This window comes from Chinchilla lanigera, unplaced genomic scaffold (assembly GCF_000276665.1).
Source record: "Chinchilla lanigera isolate Chin_1 unplaced genomic scaffold, ChiLan1.0 scaffold00028, whole genome shotgun sequence".
Classification (NCBI taxonomy): Eukaryota; Metazoa; Chordata; class Mammalia; order Rodentia; family Chinchillidae; genus Chinchilla; species Chinchilla lanigera.
In genome coordinates, this window is record NW_004955429.1 from 15,380,042 (window position 1) to 15,397,316 (window position 17,275).

The following is a 17,275-nucleotide window of genomic DNA, read 5'->3' on the forward strand; positions in this document are numbered from 1 at the left end:
GGACTCGGTCCCCTTCTATCCCCTGGGAGCCAACCAAGCTGAGAGATGTTGGCCACTGCCAGGATAAGCTACCCAGAGCCCTGTCCAGGACACAGCCTGTCTGTGCCAGGCTACTGTTCCCTGGGGTGGCGCAGCAGCTGACAGGTGTGGGCAGAGGGGCCTGGTGGGGACAGGCTGGCTCCAGCCCGCCGTGGCACGGCAGTGCACTGCCTTTCCAGGGGGTAGACTGCTGGCCAGGTGGAGCTGAGTCAGAGGGGCACAGCCTGTACACTTGGGCGGCAGCAGAGGAATCCCAGGAGGACCGAGGGGACCGAGCCATGCTGGTACAGGCCGTCTGCAGCAGCAGCAGGCGCAGTGGTGCACAGGACACACCCTGCTCCTCCGGGCTCACTCCAGCTGGCACCGACCTGGCAGAAGCGGGCACGTCAGGCCCCTGGTGGGCAGGGGTGGGGCCTGGTCCTTGTGGCCTGGCTGCAGAGCCCAGCCCAGCCACCCTCTGGCTCCCAGTGACCCCCCCCACCCCCCGCTGCCTGGGTTCTGGCCACGGCTGATGCCAGGTGGCCGGGCCGGCTGCCACCGCTGGCCTCCCTGCAGCGCGAGGGGCCTGGCTGTGTTTGATTAGGGGCCGCCTGGCTGCCTGGCCACTGTGCGCGGGACGCCGTGTTCCAGCTCCCTTCCCCTCTGCCCTCAGCTCCGGGCTTAACGGCCCCAAGTCATTTGATCGCAACCTGCCCCAGTTAATATTTTTAATGCCATTTTTGCAAATTAAAACATAATGCACCGATTACCGGGATAAAAGGGAGGCCTCCATGTCTGTCTGGAGGCCAAATAAAGGAACGCACGAGCATCTGTTCACTGCGCTGACTCCCAAAAGCTTTGGTTTCCTCTCCGCCGAGTGGTTCTACCACATCAGCCCTCTGAGATGCCTGAGACGGTGGGTGCCGGGCAGGCCGCAGAGGACACCGGCGGGGTCCTGCCCCCTCTCCACGCTCAGGGGATGGGTGGTGCGTGAGCTCGAGGGCAGGGCCTAGGGTCCTCTGGGTCAGGATGGAGAAGCCCCCGAGCCTGCTGCTCCCCCAAATCCAGCTTAGGCCCCAGGGACACCCCCAGTCGGCTCCCACACAGCCCCCCTCCCCCGAGGCCCAGGAACCACCACAGCCCCTGGGCTCCCTCAAGCAGGCTTGGGGCCTGAGGCACAGACACAGACTGGCAGAGGGCTGGGGCCACAGGGCGTTTATTTGCAGCCACCAAAGGCTGTCCACTTGGGCAGGGCTGAGGCTGGGCATGCGGAGGGCAGGCGGCTCCCTGGCCTTGGCCCTCTCCCAGCCAGTCCTGGCTGTCACACCAGGGGCTACAGGCCCTCTTGGCACTGTCCCCACCACTGTGGTCTTGTCACTGTGGCTGAGCAGGAAGTCTAGGCGGCAGTGGCGTGGATGCCCTCGGTTGCGGGACTGTGGGGAGACCTTGGGGAAGCTGAGGCACGTCCGGCTGAGTACCAGGCCCTACAGCCCTAGCAGGTCACGGGGGCCCTCAGGGAGACTGCACCATGCGCTTATGGGTGTCGAAGACATAGCGCTTGAATGACAGGCTGAGCTCCACGTGCTGAGCGGGCTCTGGGCGCTCGGCACCCTCCTCCTGCTTGGCCGCCTCCCCGTGGCCTGCTCGGCCCCGCTTCTTGACAGCTGTCATCAGGATCTTCTTGGACTCAGGACTGAGGCCACCTGCAAGGGACAGAGACGCTGTCACTCGGCCACGCACCCACCTGCCTCCTGCACAGGCACCTTATGGCCCAGTTCCACCTCCCACCCTGTCCCAGTAACACCCCAGCCTCATGACCAGAGCCACAAGGGACCCCATGTCCCTCTAGTCCCAGCAGCCAGCGGGAGTCCAGGTCCCACACTTCCACCTAAATCCTGCCCCAGCTCCTCCCCTACTGCCTGGTCACCCAGCTTGGGGCACCACGTGACTCCGACCTGCTGGTGCCACGCTGGGCCTGCTCCCCCAGACCCAGCATCCAAAGCCCTAAGGTGGGCATCCTCCTAGCTGCCCTTGGAGATGCCCTCTCAGCCTGTGCGCCAGGAAGGCGGCCCACTCCGGGCTGGGCATGGTCAGATTCCATGCCCTCTGACTTCTCATTGGGTCAGAGGGCAGGAGGGAAGGGCAGCAGGCATTTATCCCTGCCCCCTCCCACCTCAGGCCTCTGTCTTGGCTGTTCCTGGGCTCCTTACAGCGTCTCACAGCTCCCTCTGCCCGGACATCCCTCCCTCTGCCAAAGGGAGAAGTCCCGTCATCCCTCACTGCGGGCCACCAAGAGCCTTCTGTCTGGGCCTTGATTTTATATGATTTGATTAAAGTCCACATTCACAGTATATACGATGTTTTGACGTCCATACACACTGTGGAGTGATTAAATCCAGCTAATTAACAGCCCTGTCACTTTACACACTCATTTTCCTGCTGAGAATATTGAGAACCTGCTGTATTCACAACCTTCAGTCTATCTTACTCACTGTCATCCCCCACAGCCACCATGCTGTGCACAGAATGCCCGACTTTACTCCCCTTGTCCAGCAGGGTCTTCGTCCCCTGTGGCCACCATCTTCCACGTGCCCTCCCGCCCCAGGCCCTGGTGACTGCCTGTCCCCTTTGCCTTGTGCACTGGCACTAGACACGGTGTCTGTCCTGTGCCTGGGCTGGACTTTAGGGTGCTCTGCTCTGCAGCCTATCAGCAGGGGGACGGGCGCTCCTGAGGCTGTAGGAGAGGACGCTGCATGGCCCCCATCAGCCCCCTCCCCTGACAGGGCACCAAGCAATGGTACAGGCCAGGGAGGCCCAGGGAGTGGGGGGTGGACACCCCAGGAATGGGCTTCTGATGCTGGTTCTGATGAGGATTTGGGCTTGGAGCCTCTGCAGCTGCAGCCATTTAGAAAAGTTGCAAGGAGCCGGCAGGAGGGGATGAAGGGCTGGTCTCCGTCCAGTGGGCAGAAGCAAGGCTGTCGTCCCCTCAGACCCCGGCTCCCCGGGAGGCCTGGGGACAGGAGGCTGTCGTTAACCATGAGGGATTGGTCCCCGGGGTGGCACAGGCTGAGTGTGACGGGTCTACAGGCCCTGCACCTCGCTGGGCCCTCTGGTTGGGGTGCTGGGTGTGGGACGTGGGAGGGCCCGGCTGGTGCCCGCGAGCAGCTCCAGGCCGGCAGGTATCTGTGCCTGTGAATCAGACCCTGGCCCTCCTTCTGCAAACAGAGAAGGTGGCTGGCACCAGACCCCGACCAATGGCACGGGTGGCCCGTCTCCCTCTGGTGCCAGGAGGTCTGATGGCCGAGAAGGCATGGGGCTCCCCGGCGTCTGCACCAGCTGGGGAGACAGGCGTGTCCCAATCTTGGCCCATCTCGCCTGGCCGCGCTGGCTCTTGTTACACTGCACAGCTTGAACGCTGAGCAGGCTGAGCCAGAAAATCTATCTGGCTCTGGTGAGGACAGGGTCAGCTAACTGCTCCGCTGCGGTGTTCAGTTCCTCTGCTCTGTGCGTGGCCAGGAAGCAGCTCCTGCAGGCCCCACCGCAGGGGACCAGCCGCCGCTGCTGGGATTTGTGGAGGTGTCGCCAGGAGCTGCTTTGTTTCCTTGGTGGCCTTTCCTCCTCGGCCAGGTGGCAGGTGGAGGGAAGTGCCCAGCAGGGAGTCGGGGGCAGGGCTTCCCCAAGCTGCCTGGACCTCCCCTGGGGGCCCTCTGGGTACACTGTGAGATGGGACACACTGTGGAGCCCTGCCTGGCCCGGCTCCTATGGCATTTGCCAGTCTGAGAAGGGCAGACAGTAAACATCCCTGCGATGGCCAGATAGTGCACAGCGCTCGGGAACTGGCCCCACTCGTCCCGGCTGGGGCGGTGGCTTTGAAGGAAGAACGCGCGACCCAAGGCCAGATGACAGGGACCGCTGCGGAGACTGAGGCAAAGGGTGCTCAAGTGCCAGGCCCGCGAGGCGCCTGTGTGCCGGGCTCTGTCGGAGCAGGTGCCCTGGGCTGAGTGCTGAGCGCCTACATACCTGGCGCCTGCTCTGCCATCCCCTCCTGAGTCCTCATGGGCCCCTTGCATTGAAGAATGGTGGCACTGCCCGTCCCCACCAGCCTCCTGTTACCGCAGGAGTCCCGTGGCTCATGCCTGTCATGTCCTGAAGTCACCTCACAGAGGCCTCTCGCCCACCTCGTAGTTGTATTTCCATGCCCCTGGCCCCCAGCCCGGAACTATTTGATCCTACAGTTCCTGGCAATTTCTACCACACACTGCCACTGCCCCATTTTAACGCTTGTCATGCATCCCTGCTGCAATGAGACCTCTTCGCATAGATTTTTGTCTGGTCACTTGCTGCTGTCATCCAAAACCCGAATAACCCATGGCTCCCAGGTCCTCAGAGGGCACTCCCAGTGGGGACCCCGCGGGCTCAGGGAGCCCAGAGGCAGGAGTTTCAGAAGAGCCTTTATGATGATCTTGCTAAGGGCCCAGTAGGAACCGAGAAACCCCTGCTGGAAATAGGCCTCGTACAGAGAAGCCCCACAGCACCCATAGCACGGAGGCCCTCAGCCCCCACAGTCAGAGCTCAGGGCCGGGGCTGAGGAGCTCAGCGCTCACTGGGCCATGTAGCTATGCAGGGGCAGCACCAGGTGACTGCTGGGTGATGGAGGCGACCAGACCCCAGTCCCCGCACAGGCCACAGGTTTGTGGAGTCACAGAGGGGCTCCGCCACCAACGGGAAACAGGAGGAAACCAGATCCACTTGTTGTTGCAGTGTTTTGTGGGAGTAAATACAACACCTAATAAGCATGAGGGTGGCACAAAGGAAGACGTTTGCTGGGAATTCGGAAATGAAGTCGTTGTGCTCCACAAGAGCCCTGCAGCTCCAGGTGCAGAGAGAGGACCGGGAGGCTGTGTCCGGCTGCTGGGCTCGGGCGTGGGTTGCAAGCTCCCCTTCTCTTCCTTCTACTTCTCTGCATTTCCTCACGTTCCTGCTGTGGTCCAGTTGCTCCCGGCACTGTCCCTTGAGAGGCCCCACCAGTGTGGGCCTGGTGCTTGTTGCACTGCCTGCCTGGGCCCCTGGCGGGAGCTGGCCGAGTCCACGGTACTTGGGAATCGGGAGAAAAGGGGCCGAGGCAGGCACAACAGCGGGGCCAGCTTGATCCCCATGGCCCGGCCAGGGTCTGAGCCACCACCGCGCTCGCAGCACCTCCGGGCCAGTGCCCTGCATCCACCCCTCTAGGGTCTGCCTGGGAGGACAGGGCTGGGCAGCGGGCAGGGCTGCAGGGCGCAGGGCGCTGGAAGTTAGTGGCTCTGACTCTGCAGCCCTGTAAGCCGTAACACACGGCACAGACCCAGGAACTGGTCTCACCCCTGAGGGCGCTCACCGTTAGGGATGACTCTGCAGCCACGTGGGCCCTGGCCTCCCTCCTGGCTCCCCGGCCGTGCCGTCCCAATCAAGGTTGGCCCGTGTCACTTTCCCAGCCTACCTGTGAACCCCAGCTCTGGCACCTTGGAAGGGCTGCCTCTTGAGCCCAGGCTTCTGCGTGCCCGACTTGCCGCATGGGGACAGGGAATACATGTACACACATCCTGCATGCGCACACCCACACCCAGAGGTGCAGAGCAGCAGGGCAAAGGACAGGAGGCGCCCGTCTGCATTCAAGTGGCCCCAGAATGTGACCCTGTCCCCATCTTAAGATCCTTGCAGCCCAGACCCCAGGATGTAGGGGGCGGGCAGCCGTGACCTTGGAGCAACACTGCCTCCCTGGCCTCCATGGGGACACTCTCCCAGGGCCGGGTGGGCCCTTTCTCAGCAGCCGGCCAGCAGCCCCACACAAAGGCACAATGGGCCAAAGGCAGCCTGGGTCCTGGCTCCGGCCGGGTAATCAGGGAAGAATGCTCGAGGCCAGTGCCGCGCAGCATTTCCCAAGCCTGGCTGTGGTGCCGCCCTGACACGGGCCATCAAAGGCCTGCAAATTGCCTCCGGTCACTGGCATGTTGCTTTCATGTTGGGGCCAGGCTGGGACAGGGGCCTCCTCACTGGCGGTGGCTGGCATCTCCAATGGGAATCGAACCCTGGCAGGCAGCTTGGGGTCACTGGCCCCTGGGTGGCCCCCTGGGGCTGGGGTCACTGCAGTCACTCAGCACTTCCTCCGCAGTCACAGCAGCTTTGGAGGGGCTGCAGTATCACAGCAGCGAAGAGCGGAGTGCAGGGCTGGGGTGCGTTGGGAGGCCGCAGCAGCAGGCTGCAGCCGGAGGGACAGTGGGCTCAGCAAGGACAAACCCATCCTCACCTCATGAGGGGTAGGGCGGGAAAGCAGGCGGCGGACAGAGGCCTGGCGCGCATGGTCCCCTGTGCCACGCAGGCGAGGGTCTCCGTGCCCATCCCAGGCGCTCCCGTCTGTGTCTGTGGCTCCCGCTTCTCCCTCCTTCCCTTCCCTGCTATGGATGGCGCGAGTAAACAAAGATGCAATTTGCTTTAAAAAGATAAGGTGATTAAGTTTTTATCAGACCTGTCCCCGCAACAAAAGGAATTAGGGGAAGGCGGCGCGGCAGCCCACGGAGCGTGTTCCGGCGGAGGCTCTCGAGCGCACACTCGATGGTGCCTGCGCCCCTGTGATTGGGCAGCTGAGGCAACGGGCGCTGCACCCCCATTTTGATGTCTTAATGTTGCCTAATTCCTCCTTTAATTTATATTAAGCTTCTTAGCAGCAATGATGAATTCTTCAAAAACAAAAAAGGGCCCTTTGCAGAAATCTTCCCCGCGCCACGTAAATTGAAATTATAAGGCAGTCGAGGCTTTGGAGATTGGGTGTGCGGAGAGGAAACTGGTGCATTCTGTGGAAGGAGTTGGGTTTTTTTTTTTTTAAGGCAAAAGCAAACTGTTCTGAACGAGGCAGTAAACGACTTGGTCTGGAGGATCCGACAGAGGCTCCGCTTCCAGAGGGAAGACTGCTGTCCTGAGCGCTTGGCCTCCTGGAGGGGCAGCTGCCACTCACCATGAAGTCCAGCTCCAAGCCATGTGCTCAGTGCCCCAGGGCTTCACAGACTCCCCCAGGCCTGCCCCGAGCCCCGGGAGGGACCCAACGACGCTTCCTGCTGTTCCTCTCAGCTCAGCCTCTCCCAGCTGCAGACGCAGCCCAAGGCCCTCAGGAGCCCTCAGGAGCTGCAGACCTCACCCTGGGCCCTGTCTAGACTGGGCTGGGCTCCTCCCGGCTGTCTGCACCAAGGCTCCCAGGGCCAGGCCTCTGCCCTGCGCTGTGGCACACTCTGGCACCTCTGGGCCGGGGCATGATGGTGGCCTCAGCCCACCTGCCTGGACCCTCTCTATTCCCAGAGCGATGTCCCTTCCTGCTGGCTTGCTGGACTCTAATGGCCTCCCTAGCCCAGCAGCCTGGCAGGGCCTGGCAGAGCACGGAGGCCAGGTTGGCAGAGGAGCAGAAGAGCTGGAGCACATGCACCTCTGTCAAGCTGTCTCTTTGGGCAGTAAGCGTGTCACCCGCCCCAGATGCCTGTCTGCCCCTGAGGGAGGAAGGCTAGGAGGGCATGGATGGTCCCTTTCCAGGGGCCATGCTCCTCGCGGCTTTCAGAGAGCCCAGGCTCTTTGCGGGTGATGGGGCAAATGTGCAGGAAACAGGGTTTGGGATGGTGCTCAGGACTCTTCCTGGTTGGCCCTTGAAGAGGCTGAGGTCTGACCCTGTGGGTCCCTGGTGTGGCCCTGGGGGAGCAGCCTGGGCAGGTCGGGCTCTGCAGCCTGGCAGCTGGCACAAGGTCACCTCTGCCACTGCCACCATCACAATGTACCCCTCAGGAGCCTCCCCACAAAGCAGGGCCACACACGCGGCAGTGTCCCAGCCCCCAGATGTCCTACGAGCTACCTGGCCAGTGGCATCTATGCTCAGTCTGCTTCTGGCTGGGACCCAGCGGTGGGGAGGGTGATGCCACCGACTCCTTCCACAGGGAAACTGAGGCCAGAAATGCAAATGGACTTGCTTAGCCCAGGCAGGCGTGACAGAGAGGGGGCCACCCCCTAAACCCTGTCAAGCTAGAGGAGGAAGAAGAGCCATCACTCTGCTCTGACACCCAGGGACAGAGACTACACGCAGGCCTGACATGCAGGCCCCTAGTGCAGATGGACACACACACTGGGATGAGCGATCAGGCCTGTTAGTGCAGGCCAGGCAGGTGGGCACAGCTGGAGCTGGAGCTCTGTGCCCATGCTGGGGTCTGGACACCAGGCTAGGTGGCATGCCAGCCTGACCGCCCAGTGGCCTGACCTCCTCCTGGATCAGGAAGGACCACAGGCGGCTCTGGGTGCACACGGACAAGTGGGTGCTGCTGTCCTGCAATGGGCCCAGGATCATGTGCCCTCAGCTCAGGGGGGCCCAAGCTCTGCCCGTGGCTGGGTCTACTTCTGCTGCCAACCAGCGCGGCCATGGCCCCCGGGGACCGCAACTGGAACCCTCTGCCTCAGGCAGAAGCAGAGCTGTCAAGGAAAGGAGCCTGGTACCCAGTTTGGGCCACTGTGGCAGCCACAGAGAGGAAGACTCAGAATCAGATCACAGCAAACAGCAGCGCCGGCACTGGGGAGAGCAGGGAGTTGCAGACAGACAGATGGACAGTGACACGGGGGGAGGGAAAGTGACACGTTCCCGGCAGGAGCAGGGGTCAGGCTGAGAGCGGCCCCAGCCACAGTGGAGCCATTCTCACCACCCACAGGCCGGGCCGGCCACCCAGGTCCTGGAGCTATGGTCTGGCACACGGGCCGCTTTGTAACAGGGCTAAGGGCCTCACCCCTGGGTGCGGTGATGACACGGTGGACGGCGTCTGTGGACAGTGGGGATGGATGCTCAGGGCCGCGTCCCACCATCCCGCATGGTGCCGTGGGACTGCCGGCACAGGGTGCTGCTGGGGATGCGCCGCTCCCTCTCCCTGTCCTGCGTGTCTAGATCTCGAGGCGGGGGGACCTGCTGTGACCGTGCCATGCGCTCCAGGGCCGCCTCTGCTCCCTGGCCTGCTTCCTCCATGGACAGCTGACTCCAATAGGAGGTGGCCCCTCTAGGACGGCTGTGGGGCCTTCCTGGTGCCCCCAGCACTGTCCCCTCCACTCTGCCCCAATGCTCCCCTGCAAATGTGTACACTCTTTAACAGCCGTTAATCTTCAATTAAAATACCTAGAGCAGAAACTAAGATAACTGGTTTAAAAGGTAGAGCTTATTGACAATAAAAGTCTTCTTCATATTGCTTTTCTTTAAAAAAATTCCACATATTAAAAATGTCATTTTTATGACTTGGGAAAAAAAAAAAAAACCCATCCAGAATAATGAGGGCGAACAAAGGCTTGGGGAGCAATCATTTTCCAGCGCCCATGTGTGGCACCCTGATTACTGCACCAGCTCCGCTGCCAGAGCATGGGGAGAGGCGGCGGCAGTGACCGCGCGGCTGTCCTGCTGGCGGGAAGGGCGGGTGGTGCGGCCTCCCGTCCTCCCTCTCCACTCCCATGGCTGCAGGCTCTGATGGTCTGTCCCCTGCCTGGGTCCCCATCCTGTGTGCAGTGCCCACACACACATGTGCAGCCCCCAAAGGCAGCCCAGAAGTGGGGGGCAGGCCACACCCTTGGGAGGCCACTCGCCTACAACCGAGTACCCACGGTGTCCGCGTCCTGGTCCCCGTCCCCGTGCTCCCTCCTCCCAGCCCTCAGCACCCCTCAGGCCGTGTTCCTGAGCACAGCCCCTGTTCAGACACCAGGTGGATGGTGGCTCCGTCGCCTGAGCTGAGGCTGCTGGGCCTTCCTCTCCCATGACGTGGCAGCCCTGCCCAGGGCAGGCCCCTCTGTCCAGCAGCAGTGGTGGGCACTGCTGGTACCAGGTGGCCCTGGTCCCAGGGGAGATGTGGGTGGGCTGGGCATGGGCAGCTGGGAGTTGAACCCGCCTGGGGGCTCCAGAATCTGCATCTGTGACACCTGCTCCCCCTCTGGGCAAGGAAAGCAGGTCCCCCTTCTCACAACCCCCAGGGTACCCCGTGCCTGCCTTGGCATCTGAGAGGGTGGCTGCAGCTGGCACGGCAGTGAGGGCTTGCTGCCAGCCTGGCATGTAATGCAGCTGTCACTTGGCCCTGGCACGCTGAGCTGGGTGAGGAAGCAGCCACGGGCCACATGCCGCCCCAAGGACAGGCACACCGCTCAGGCACTCCCTCTCCTGCCGCTCTCTGTGCGGGGGGTGGGGTCACTGTGCTGGCCTGATGCCATCGGGAGACCCAGCGTACACGTGCAGAGAACAGGCCAAGATACAGAGTCCCTGTGGAGCAGCATCACGGTGTGCTGAGGCAGGAGGGTGCAGCCACAGGGGATGCCCTGGCGGGGATGGTGCCAGCAGCCAGGCTATGCCTCTCCCGGGTAGGACTGCCACACAAGAGGTCCACAAGAGGTGTGGGGCTCCCTGCCTCTTGGGAGCTGGCGGTGGTGGTGTCCTGATGCTCCCGGCAGCGTGGGGCAAGAGATGGTGTCACCCCTGGCCTTCTGAGGGAACGAGCACCGTGAACCACAGTTTGCTACTGAGAAACGGACCTGGAGGGGCCAGGGCTTGCCTGAGGTCCTGCACTCTGCTCATTCTTGTTTTTTTTTTTTTTTCTTGTGGCACTGGGCCTTGAACCCAGGGCCCCCCCACTGAGCTACATCCCTAGCCTTTTCATTTTGCATTTTGAGACAGGGTCTCAGTCACTAAGCTGGGCCCAACCCTGCCTCAGCCTCCTAAAGTGCTGGGATGGCAGGTGTGTGCCACCAGTGTTTCTGCTCACCTTTTCACCACAAGTGCTCCTGGGTGCCTACTTTGTGCCAGGCACCGTCCTGGGTGCCGGCTACTTGCAGAGGGAGATGGGCCTGCTGAGGGCTGGTGTGCTGGTAGGACACAGGTGACACACCAGCTGGGCCACTGTACACACTGTCATGTGTGGGAAGAAGTCGGAAATGGCTCCTCTGACGAGGTGACGCCATAAGGAGGCTCATGGGCCAAGGACAGTGACAGAACAGCCCTCCGGGGAGGGCGCAGGGCACAGGATGAGGGAGGACATTGGTGGGGGTTATGCAGGGGACATCAGGAGCTGGAGCCAGGGTGTGGTGGGGCCCTATACCCGCATACCTGTTGTGTGGGGTAGGGCACGTGGCCCTGTGGGCTCCTCGGGGGGCCCCGGTATTGTGGAAGCACAGTAAGGTGGGGGGCTGCTGTGGGCCCTGGGTGGAGCCACGCCAAGGGTCCGTGTTGCTTCAGGACACAGGCACAGCCTCTGTCTCTCAGAAGCTGGAGCTCAGGGCACCAATATCCTGAGTTAGGCCGTCCCACCTGCCCCAGGTCCTGCCCCTTCTCTGGGGGCCAAAGCTCAGCTTCACCTCTCCAGCTCCTGAAGCACGGCACAAAAGAGCAGAGGCCCAGGGACCCACACTGCAGGAAATCCTGCTGGGGCTGCAGCTCTGTCCTGTTGCTCTCCCAGCCCCACTGGCCCCAGCTCTGCTCCCCAGGGGCCCAGTCCAGGCGCACACCCTTGCTCCCACGGGCTTTCACCCAAGCGCCATCTCCTCCCACACCCACCCAGGTCCGGAGCAGCAACCCACCTTGTTTACTGGGCCCTGAGGCCCTCTGCTGAAGAGCCGTGCGTCCCAGAGAGCACAGTCAGCCACGACCTCAGTCGTCGAGACAGCGTGAGTGAACCCAGTACAAGGAGAGGCTGGTGCCTTGTAAGCTCAAGTCCCCAAGGAGCCGTGCACCCCCACCCGCGGGATCCCTTGCCTCTGGGACCCAGCCCAACCCACCTGCCCCTTGCTGTGCCACCATGCAGCCACCACCCCCTCCTGCCTCGCAGCCCCGCACAGGGGCCTCAGCTGGACCAGGCACTGGGCTCTCAGCCTTGCCCGCCTGTGACCTGGACACAAGCCCTGGTGCCCGAAGCTGGCTCACGCTCTTGCCTCCTATGGCCCCGAGACAACAGCTATGGTTGTGGCTCCCTGAAGGGCAGAAAGAGTCACCGGGACGCTGAGCTCAGGACACTGGCAGGGCTCCTGGCATGGATGAGACACTGCCCGAAAGAGTGGCCAGCACCCACCCTAAATGTGCCACGTGTATTATGCCCGCGGCACAGACCACAGGCGTGCTCTGCCATGTATGGTAGCGCCGCCTTGGGCCTCAGGCCACCGCACAGCCCGAGCACCCCAGGCCACTCCCACTGCCGCATCCCCAGCTGGGCAGAGGCGAGGCCAGGCCGGTCCCACGCCTCCCTCTGTTGGGGTGGTGTGCCACACTCCCAGCAGGGCGCGTCCGTGAAATCGCTGTGTCGAATGGAAACCAAAAACCCTCCCAATTTCCCGTAACTGGACCATGTTTATAAACTGGGGCTTCCTGCCACCTACTGCCAACCCTGCCCAGTGGTGTGGGGTCAGGGACAGTGGGAGCTGCTGCCAAGATCCCCAGGAATGCCCTTCCCAGGACCCAGCCAGAAACCTGGGCGCCGGGCCTGGACTGGCCCCTGACCACTGTGTCAGCCACAGGTGTTCTCTGGACTGAGCCCTCACTTGGCAATTCAGGCTGACTGGAGCACCTGTGTCCCCAGTGGCTGAGAGGGAGCCGGGTAGGACCAGACGGCAAGTGGTCTGTGGAGGTTAGAGGACCTCTGCGTCCTCACTGTGGCCGCCACCATGGTGGACAAGAGCTAGTGTCCATCCTCCTCCACCAGAACGTGAGGTCCCAGGGAGTGCCGGCCTCTCTGCTTGGGACCCCAGCCCACAGTGCTTCCCGGAAGGCCTTGCTCCAGCCTCTGTCCCCACAGCTCCAGGACCTGGGGGCTTCCTTCCCTCACCCTGCCCGATGACTCACTCTCAAGGCCTCATCCAGCCCTGGGCCCGGGGCTCCATGGGCTGTTCTAGCTGGGCATGAGGCACGGCCAGCAATTCCTGGCTTTTGTGCCCAGAAACAGATGGGCACCTGGGTGGCTGGAGAAGGCCACAGGGAGGGAGCAGAAGGACGCAAGGAGTCATCCCGGGGACACAGGCCTCACAGGCAGTGTCCCCTTAAGAGCAGGGAGGAGAGGCCCAGCCGGCCCCTCCCAGAAACAAAGCCAAGAGGTGCACGTGTCAGCTCACAGGACACTGGGCTCTGGGGACCACCCAGGGGTGACTTCAGTGCACTCAGCCAGGCCAGGCCTTTGCTGACAGCATCTGTCAGGGGAAGCCACGGGCAGGCAAACTGGGGGCTGAAGAGAGGTCGGGGGAGGCTGCAGAGGTGCCTCGGCCAGCAGGTCAGGGCGGAGGGCAGCCTCTTGCAGGTGGTTCAGGTTGAGTGGGGTGGTGCTGGGGTGCTCTGGCCAGGATGAGCCAGGGTCCTTGTGTGCCCTGATGGTGGCCCCCACAGCCCTTTTCTGGCCTTCCTCTTCCTCACCAGCTGTGTGATCTCGCACCCCTGACTTCCAGTGCAGTGCAAGCCAGGTCTGGGGTCCCAGTGGGTTGACCTCAACTGTAGTTGCAGCGCCGGTGCCCATGAGATGTGCCTTGTACCTGGCTCCTGCAGCTGAGACCTGAAGCCTGTTCCTCTGGATGCCACCTAGGACCCTGCAGCCCTTCTCGGCTCTGTCTGCCTGAGTCCCCTGCTGAGCTTCCTCCCTGGGCCAGGCTCTGCCAGGGCAGGGCTGCAAGGGGCACCTTCAGTGCCAGGGACAAGGACAGTGTGGCACACACTTATTCAGTAAAAGCTGCTTTGGGGCCCTTGTCTCCATACGGCTTAGAGGAACACGCCCCATGGTCTTGAGTGGGCACAGCCATAGCCATGGCCACCAAAGTCCCCAAGTACATCCTCTGCAGAGCCACATGACCCTGTGAGCAGGTGCCAGGACTCCCACCTTAGCCTCAAAGGCTCGCCGAATGTCTCTGTACCCATTAAAGCCTCCCTCTCAGGATCATACTTTAGCCAGACCCCTGCTGCCGCCTCCACCATCTCTCAGGCTGTCGTAATTGCTCACTCAGCTCAGCAAACACGACCCGCCCCAGTCTACCCAGGCTCCTCGCTGCAGGGACAGTGCCTGCCGGGACAAGCACAAGGTGATGGGTGTTCCTGTGACCTGAGTACCGCCGAATGCCACCTGGAAAACGCGGCCCACCATCTCCAAGCGCCCCCGTCCTCAGTGCCAGGCCCCTCATACCTGTTCCTGAGCTCACCTGCCTGCCAGGGCTGTCCTGCTTCAGCCTTCTGGGCCGCTCTGTGGGGACGTGGCTCACAAGTTACAAGGCAACGTGTGTGCCTGGCTGAGCTGTGGGGGGCTCTGCACCCTCTACAGTGCAGGCAGAACCGGTCCCCACATGTACTTTAAATACTGTGACTGTCACCGTTGAACAATGTGGTCTGCAGCCTCAGGATGGCACTTGCCCCCCAACCCTGCTCTCCACCGTGGTCCCCAGCTGGGCTGCTCCCCTGCACCGCCTGCCGAGAAGATGCAGACCTGTCGTGACCGTGGTGGCCCTGGGATTGTGGCTGTGCGGTACCCAGAGGGACCCAGACTGCCTGCCACACCCTGGGGTAGCCAGGGAGGTTCCCAGGGAAGGGCCAGGGCTGAGGAACAGGCATCTGGCCAGGGAGCCTGACACTGGTGCCCTGGTCCCCTGAGGTGCAAGTCCCGGGTCGGGAGAAGTTGTGTGTGCAGGGACAGCCTGCTCTCCTCCACGTCAAGCCGCTGGGTGCCGAGGCTCAGAGCAGTCCAGGGGTCCAGGAGGCTTGGGACCCTGCTGTGCCACGGCTGCACTGCAGTCAACCTCGGCAGGCCTGTGTCCCTCTGGTCTTCAGTTATTTCCTCTGTGACACGGGGACAGCACCACCTCCTCACACTATGGGGAAGACTCAGCCCTGAAGTCCCCAGGGCATGTGGAATGCGGGTGCTGGGAACACGTCTGGGGACGGAATGGGACTGCTCCCTGGTGCTGTCCCTCGACACCTGGCCTTAGATCTGTCTCCCCAGCCCAAGCTGCGTTTGTGGCGGGTCCTGTACCCACTCTGCCCTACCCAGCCACTGGTGCTCCTGTGTGAGTGTGTGTGTGTGTGTGTGTGTGTGTGAGTGTGTGTGTGTGTGTACAGATGAACATACAGAGGCAGGCACAGGACCACAGCACTAATGTCACAGGGTAGCCTGGGGTCCGCACTCTAGCAGTATTCCTGTTCGGGCTGGGCCTGAGCCCTGCCTGCTCCCTGGCTCTGAGGGCTGGTGTCACGGCTGCCCACCGGGAGTGGCATCCTCACCCCAGCCTCTCTCTGTGCTCCCCGGCCTGGGGCACTCGTCCTCCTGGGATGCCCAAATCACCTCTCCACCTGCCCCTCAGTGTGCCCCATGACCTGTTCATGAGCAGAGCCTTTCCGGCTATGCCCCCACCTCTCTCCAAGATCAAGCTCTGTGCCACCTCCTGGCAAGATCTCTTCCTAGAGCTGGGCAGGTGGCTGCCGTTCTCCGTTCCAGGCTTCCTGTCCAGGGGCCACTGCTCACCAGAGAGAAACACAGCCTCGATGGGTCCAGCCCCAGGGCCCTTCTGACACTGGTGAATTACTACTGACCTTCAATATTGGGCACCCAACAAACCCTTCTCAATCTCTAGTTGGTCTTGAATGCCCAGAGGCCCTGTGCCCACGGTCCCCTGCCTCAGCTGCCCCTCCATGGCACACACTGTGTTGTGGGCTGCTAGAGACTCTCGTGCCATCCAGAACCTGGGTCCTAGAGGTGTCACCCGCCTTCCCTGAAGGCACCAGAGCCTGTACCTCTCCTACTCTGGCATTTCTGGCCCAGGGCCAGCACCAGGTCATGGATGAGGTGGGCACCTGCCAGGTGTGGGTGATGCCTGCCAGGCGAGGGCTTGTTCCAGGCCACATGTCAGCTCGGTCCCTGCTGGGTGGCCCAGCCCGAAAGGGCAGCGGTTCTTGTTCTTGTCCTCCAAGGAGTCTTGGGTGCTGCACCCAGGCCATGGGGCCTTAACACGCTAGCCTCAGATTAGCCATGTGGCTTCACACCAGACATGGGTCATCTCCATGGCTTGGTCTCCTCATCTGACAATGGGGACAGCAGGAGCCCCTACTTTACAGGACGAGGTTGTAAGGCCAAAGTGCGTTGCTATCACGGAAGTGCTCCGAACAGTGTCTGCACGATCTGGAGTCTGGACTGCGTCAGCTCTGTCATTGCGCCAAAGCTACTGCTGCCCATAGGGTCTGCACCATGTGCCACCCTCTGCTGGTACCAGACGCTGCACGCTGTGAGGGCCCAGCCCTGGCCCTGGAGTGGGCGCAGTCATGTGAACATCATGTCTGCAAGGAGACAGACTCAGAATGAGTAAGGCTACAGCAGAAGCCTCGGATGGCCGGGGCTCAGGAGGGAGAGCAACAGGCGGCAAAGGGAGGCCCAGATGCTGTGTGGTGACTGAGGCTCGAGGGTAAGAGGGCCCGGGAGGAACGCAGGACGGGCTGCTCTGGGGCCTGCAGGGCCAGCAGAGGCACTGGCCCTCTCGGGGGACACAGGTGACTGCCCCGAGGCTGCTACCTTTCTCAGACACTGCACTGGAGCAGGAATCCTTCCAGGACAAGGAGGGGATGGGGCAGTGGGGAGCATAGTGGCAGAAGAGGAGAAGCTGTGTCCTCTCCACTCCCCTTTTTCAGGCTTGTCAGGCACGAACTGCGACCGCGCAGGGAGAGGGCAAGAGTTGAGAGTGGCAGGAATTTACGAGCTCGGAGTGCAGGCTGCCTTGGGCGGCTGGGGCGGGGGCTCCTTCAGCCAAAACAATATTTAATTTTTTTAAAGGCAGCTACAAAGCCAGGATTAAGCTCAGGGCCCTAAAACAAGCTCATAAAATCGAAAAATATTTATCTGGAAGGGTGGCAAGTCCAATAAAAGTTTTATGAATGTTTTATAACTGCCCTGTCAGGAAGCTGGCCTCTCACTCACCTCCCTCCCGTCACAGCCCCAGTGCACACAAGTGCATGCACGTGTGCACACGCAGGTGGACACGCCCCAGACACACACGGGTCCTGTGTGGAACTGGCCCTTCCCCTTGGTTTCCTGGCTGCTCCTGGGGAGACTGCAGATCTGACCCACACCTCTGCTCCACACACTCCCTTCCTCATCCCACATCTGGCTCTGGTCCCGCTCTGGCTCCAGGCAGCACAAGGCCAGGTCACATGGCGGCCAGCACCTCATTTCCCAGCAGAGCTACCTCCAGGTTCAGGGGGCCTCTCCACTTCCTCCCCACTGCGTCCCACTTC

At 62.1% G+C, this 17,275-nt stretch overlaps 1 protein-coding gene across 2 annotated transcripts in view; it reads right to left on the reverse strand.

The window, feature by feature from the left end:
* Window positions 1-1,215: 1,215 nt before the first annotated feature.
* Eefsec (eukaryotic elongation factor, selenocysteine-tRNA-specific) overlaps window positions 1,216-17,275 on the reverse strand; it is a 217,099-nt gene continuing 201,039 nt past the window's right edge. For both annotated transcript variants that reach the window (XM_005387044.2, XM_005387043.2), the window contains exon 7: window positions 1,216-1,721. In XM_005387044.2, coding sequence (XP_005387101.1) covers window positions 1,531-1,721 — 191 coding nt within the window. In that variant the 3' untranslated portion in view covers window positions 1,216-1,530. The remainder of the gene's footprint in view (window positions 1,722-17,275) is intronic.